Raw genomic sequence first — 6,304 nt, 5'->3', positions numbered from 1 at the left:
ATAAGATAAAGAGACATGCAGATGGTACTATAGAATGTTTCAAAGCACGTTTAGTTGCACAGGGATTCAGTCAAACTGAAGGACTGGACTATTTTGAGATTTTTTCACCTGTTGCAAAGTTATCCACCATCAGAGTACTGCTTGCTCTAGCCTCCATTCATGGTTGGTATTTACATCAACTTGATGTAAACAACGCTTTCCTACATGGAGATTTACATGAAGCAATGTATATGAAGGTACCTCAAGGTGTATCTTCTCCCAAACCTGGTCAAGTTTGTAAGCTGCTAAAATCACTCTATGGAATTAAACAGGCCAGTAGGCAATGGTTTGAGAAACTTACACAGTTTTTGTATGCTCAGGGATTCATTCAAGCCACTGTTGATCACACATTGTTCACTAAGATCACTACTACTTCATACACTGTGATTTTAGTATATGTGGATGATATAATTTTAGCATGAACATGTCTCAAAGAGTTTGATTCATTGAAACAGGCTCTTCATAGGGGAACTCAAATTCTTCTTAGGATTAGAGGTAGCACGTTCTTCTAGAGGCATCTTTCTTTGTCAACGCAAGTATTGTTTAGAGTTGCTTGATGAAGCAGGTTTAACTGATTGTAAACCAGCTTCCACTCCTCTTGACCCTTCCATACGTTTGTCACAAGATACCAGCTCTCCTTACACTGACATTACTGGCTATAGGCGTTTGGTTGGAAGATTGTTGTATCTTACTACTTCACGTCCAGATATAGGTTTTGCAGCCCACAACTAAGCCAGTACATGGCTTCTCCTACTGAGTTTCACTACAAAGCAGCACTTAGAGTTTTACGCTACTTGAAACATTCTCCAGGCAAGAGTCTGTTCTTTCCTCATTCATCTGAACTTCAATTGCTTGGCTTCAGTGATGCAGATTGGGGTGGATGTGTGGATACTCATCATTCTATATCAGGGTATTGTTTCTTCATTGGACACTCTCTGGTTTCCTGGAAATCAAAGAAACAGCCAACAGTCTCATATTCATCTGCTGAAGCAGAATATAGAGCCTTGGCTTCTGCAACCAGAGAACTGCAATGGCTTTGTTTTCTCCTTCATGATGTGAGACAAGCCCCTTCCCGTTTGCCTGTGCTCTATTGTGACAATCAGAGTGCGTTGCATATCTCAGCTAATCTGGTTTTTCATGAGCGTACCAAGCATTTGGATATAGATTGTCATTTGGTGCATGAGAAAATTCGAGCTGGAGTCATGCGCTTGCTACCAGTTACCTCCCACCATGAAACAGCTGACATATTCACCAAGGCCTCTGGTCCCAGGCAATTTCATGAATGTATGCTCAAACTAGGGATGGTAGATATCTACCAACCTCCAGTTTGCGAGGGGGTATAACACATGAAGAAAATGAAGCAAAAGAAGATAACTTGGCGCGCAAGACAACTAGTTAAAATTCATTTGTATTTTACAATTTCATTTACTTGTACTTTCATGTGCATTTAGTTAGTTAGAGTTATCATGAGCTGGCACTATTGCCTATATAAACTGTTTGTAACAACCTTTCACAATAAATGAAATCAGTTTTATCTTTTCTCTTTCTCTGAAGCTTCTTCTTCCACCTTCAATGGCGGTTTATTCTTCTTACATAAAGCTATATCGCTGAGGCTCTTTCAAACATTCTGTTTTAACTTAAAATCTTTAGATTCGAGAATTGATCACGTTTACTTCTAATGTTATAACTCCCTGAACTTGACCATGTAAGGGTAGTGGAAATTTTTTGTTTGATATGAATTTGTTCTTAAGCATCGAATGGTGAAGGGATCAAGAGAGATTGCTTGAACGTTAACTAAATCTTGGAATAAGGATATACTCTGGGATTTAGATAGGACTATTGTCATAGGCCAAAGGCTCAACCAAAGTAACACTTTAGTGGCAAAGGTTGAGATCCTAACCTAGCAAAGTTGCGTGTTAAGTTCTGCGTGATTGAACTCCGAACGGTGTGTCTTCACGACTTTAACATGAAGGCCTTTTGCAAAACAATCCCAGTGACCACCAGTTTGCCAGGAAGTCGTAGAAAGCTATATCTTGTAAATCTTAGTAAAGCTCTGTCATAACTAGAGCTGGCAATGAACCGAACCAACTCGAAAATAACTCGATACTCGATTCGATAATTGATTCGTTGAACTTGGTTCATGAACCAAATGAGTCGAACTTGAGTTAAAAATTAAGCTCTTTAAATAAACGAGTTGAACTTGAGAGTATAGTTTGACTCGTTTAGTTCATGATATATATATATATATATATATATATATATATATATATATATATATATATATATATATATATATATATATATATAGGGCATATCAAGTGAGAGGAGTCTTTATAATGAGAGATGAGAGGAACAAGTATTGACCATTAGATTAAATTGAATGCATCAGATTAAGCTATGCACACTTTCCTTTGTTTTAGACAACCAATATCTTCATCCCTACCCCTTCGTTTCCTCTCTCTGAACGCTTTCCATTTCTCAATTACAGAATCATAATTCTTCAAATCCAGATCCAACTAAAAATAACTTAGCCACTAGAAAGCAATAGATTTTTAATAGAGTAAAACAATAACAATGAATGAACATAGTAATTTTGTTACAATTTTTATGGCCTTAAATTGGTCAAATTTTAATAGAGGACTGAGCTTAAAACCCTTTTATTGAGAGGACGTAAATATAGAATTGTAACAAAATGAAAGGAAATTTATCAAAGCTTATTCCTCGTTGGTCGCCTCATCCTCAGATAAAGTAGATTTCAAAATTGGAAACATAAATGCATTAATTTAATAATTTAAAACATAAATGTTAGTGTTGTTTTATCAAATCTATAGTTGTCAATCTCATATCATGTAAAGTAGAGGTTTGATCAAATTCTGCTATATGCAATAATTTAGACATATAATTTAAGGCCTTTGCGACAATAATTTGACAATTCTTCAAACCTTCAAAGGTTATTGTTGAAAAATTGCCTTCAAATTTGTGATGCTGGGAAAATCCCAATCGTGACACGATTTATGAAGCGTGTCACAATTTTCTTGGCAGGAAGCATGTTTTTCTGGGTGTTCAATCGTGACACGGTTTTTCACATACGACACGTTTTCAGGATAAGGTTGGTCGTACCTTGGGTCGTATGCATCAATCGTGACACGATTTGGCCAATCGTGACTGCTATATAAGTGTTTCTGTTCAGATTTTTGAAGGAGCTTGAAAAGAGAGAAACTTGGATTACAAAGGAGGTAACTTTAGGGTTGAGTGTCTTTGTAGTGAGGTTCTCTTGGGTTGGAAAACATTGTAAACACCTTTGGTAGTGAGATTTCACCATTGGTATGATCAAAAAACTTCCTTTTGTGTTCTCTCTTAGGATTCATTGTGAGTGTGGGTGACATGAAAAATGGGTAGAAATTAAGTCTTGTTCTTTTGTGAGCTTTTAAGCTAATTTCTTGTAACTCATTTGTATCACTTTCATCTTAGTGGATTGGAGGGCTGCTCTCTCCCCCAGAGTAAGTCATATTGGACCGAACTGGGTTACCATCTTGAATGTGTTTGTTTTCTTTCTTGCTTTCTTATCTTGTTTTCTTTGATTATGCTTGTGGTGATACTTTACGCTTAGTTTTAGGACTGTTTGTTGTTGTTGTTGCTTGAAGATACTTTATCCGTTGATTACTACTTCCTTTACTCCACACATCATTGTTTTTCATTGGTGTGATTTTGTCCGAATTCACAACAGTTATGGATTCACCTAAGACATTAAGGGTGGTAACCAGAGAATAGTGTTAATCACTAAGACATTGGAGTAGACACTAAATAGGAAATTGTAGACGCTAGACCCAATTACCAAGTTTTTTTTTTTTTAAGCAAAGAAAAGATTATATAAAATAAAAAGAACCAGATACAAAGACTGGGGGGACATTAAACCTGACCCAAGATTAACCCAAATGGGAATACATCGTGTAATTACAAAGTAAGCGGACCCACCCTAATCTATTCTAACACAAAATCACTAATCACAGGTGCAACCTAGCGAACCCACGCACGGGCACGAAACTAAGTTACAAAAAAAATATGAAGAGTGAAAATGTGCAAGCAACAGTGAGGGTTTAAAAATGGCGAATGGACTGACCGTCAACACGGTAACAAATCCAATTACCAAGTTGTGAACTAGAGCACATGACATAATCATCGTTTTATTTGGTTTTGCTCGTTGAAGTAAATCAACCATTCCCAAGTACAACCCCTAAGTAACATTAACCTAATCACACGCATAGTACTATTTTCTTTGTATAACCAAACGGTTTGAGTATGTGGAAATCGTATAAGTTCGGTTGCAAATCATTCACTCAGACAAAGCAAGATCAACTATCATGAGCATTGGTCAACTAATACAATTTTCTTGAATTGAAAGATTTACGATCACTCCTTCAAAACCTACATAGTTTTTTTTTTTATAGTGAAAACTCATATCTTTAAAAATAAAAATAAAAAGTGGTATTATTAGAAAAATATATCCAGAATCAATTGGGTTTTGCCAGAAATGGGGACATCCTCCATCCAAATCTGACTCGGCTTTAGACGGGCTATTGTAGCCATGATATCTTCTAGTTTATTTCCAGTCGCTTTAACCTATACAAATTCGAGAGAGATAAAGCTATTCATCTTCTTCCTAATCTGAGCAACATATCTTCCCAAATTCATTGTGATACAAGATCTGCCATTGATCACCAAAATAAGCTTTTCACAATCGGCTTCAAACCTAGCCCAGGTGAAACAACAATCACAAACCAAGATCTGCTTCCCCTCCAACACGCCACGTAGCAGCTGATAGAGCTTCGCCATTTAATCTATAGCAATCGCGCACACGCCCTAGAACCCATCATTTCCAGGTATCCATCTGTGTTAACCTTAACGGTATTAGGTTGAGAAGGATCTCATTTAGCTTGAATATGAGGATCTCATATCTAATCTAAAATCATTGCATGTGGTTTATTATCTCTCTTATTTTTTTTATACATTGCATTATAATTTCTTTTAATTTTTTTAATATTTTTAAGAGAATACGTGAACAAAATTAAAATTAGGAGATGGTGAAAATATTATTTAATTTAATTTATTTAAAAAAGAGAGCAAGAACTTTGTATTCAATTCGAAAATGACCTAAACATTGTTTATTAGGAACAACCTTTTTCTTTATTTCTTGAAATTAGATTCAATGTGAGTGAAAAAGGACTCATAGGAGGTTTGGGAATTACTGATTTAAGGTCTCATCTTAAACGTTCGTCTCTCCTATATTTAGGACTGTGAAATATCCCAGTTTTTTTTTTTTTTTAAAATTAGCCTCAAAGAACAGATAGCAGAGAGAACAAAAGATATTTTATTCGATTGATAAAGTTTTAAGCAAGATTACAATATTAGATAATTTGACACAAACAATACATGATGAAACCCTAACAACAAGAAAGTCAAGCACGCTCGCCTCTAATGCGCCTAGCAAGTTGAATATCCTTGGGTGTGATAGTTACACGCTTAGCATGAATGGCGCAGAGGTTAGTGTCCTCAAAGAGACCAACCAGATATGCCTCAGCCGCTTCTTGTAGCACTGACACGGCAGAGCTTTGGAAACGGAGGCCAGACTTGAAACCTTGAGCGATCTCACGAACAAGACGCTGGAAAGGAAGTTTCTGGATCAAGAGTTCAGTGCTCTTCTGAAACCTCCAAATTTGACGGAGTGCAACCGTTCCTGGTCTGAAACGGTGAGGGTTCCGGATTGTCCCGGTGGACTGAGCACTCATACGAATGAGATTTGTTGGCATGCGAGCGGCAAACCAAGCAGTCGTGCGAGCGACTTTTCTTGGTGCCCTGCCACCGGTCGATTTGTAGGCAGTTTGCTTGCTACGTGCCATTGTTGACAGATTTGAGAGAGATGAGATAAAAGGGGTGGATTATATATTGACAATTTATTTGCTGATGCTCAAATCTAATTTACATTTTGAGAGAGAAACAAATAAATAGAATTTTGAGATAGAGAGAAACAAGAAAGTCAAATTTAATTTAAATAAATATGAAATGGAAGGATATAATAAATTTTAGTCAAAAGGTCCCCTAAAAAATAGTCAAAAGGTATTCAGTTTTTTAAAGAAATTATTTAGTTTTTCAATAACAATTATAACTATTCTTTAAAAAAATATAACAAATAAACATATTAATTTATTGCTTATTTTTTAAGACTTAATTTTTTTCTTTTGTATCTTTAAATAAAATATGAAGATAA

General features: G+C 36.0%; 1 protein-coding gene across 1 annotated transcript; it reads right to left on the bottom strand.

Moving 5' to 3' along the window:
- Positions 1–5,386: 5,386 nt before the first annotated feature.
- Positions 5,387–5,993, bottom strand: LOC146907530 (histone H3.2-like). The gene has a single exon (XM_085726361.1). The coding sequence runs from the start codon at positions 5,934–5,936 to the stop codon at positions 5,496–5,498; it is 441 nt and encodes a 146-aa protein (XP_085582487.1). The 5' UTR covers positions 5,937–5,993; the 3' UTR covers positions 5,387–5,495.
- Between the last annotated feature and the right edge of the window lie 311 nt (positions 5,994–6,304).

The sequence above is a fragment of the Medicago sativa genome, chromosome 7 (assembly GCF_051527215.1).
Source record: "Medicago sativa cultivar Bolivia chromosome 7, Bolivia_mono, whole genome shotgun sequence".
Taxonomy (NCBI): domain Eukaryota; kingdom Viridiplantae; phylum Streptophyta; class Magnoliopsida; order Fabales; family Fabaceae; genus Medicago; species Medicago sativa.
This window is presented reverse-complemented; position numbering and strand designations above follow the sequence as displayed.

Excerpts from the sequence above, each read along its gene's own strand:
- LOC146907530 (XM_085726361.1), bottom strand. The coding sequence starts at position 5,936 with ATGGCACGTAGCAAGCAAACTGCCTACAAATCGACCGGTGGCAGGGCA.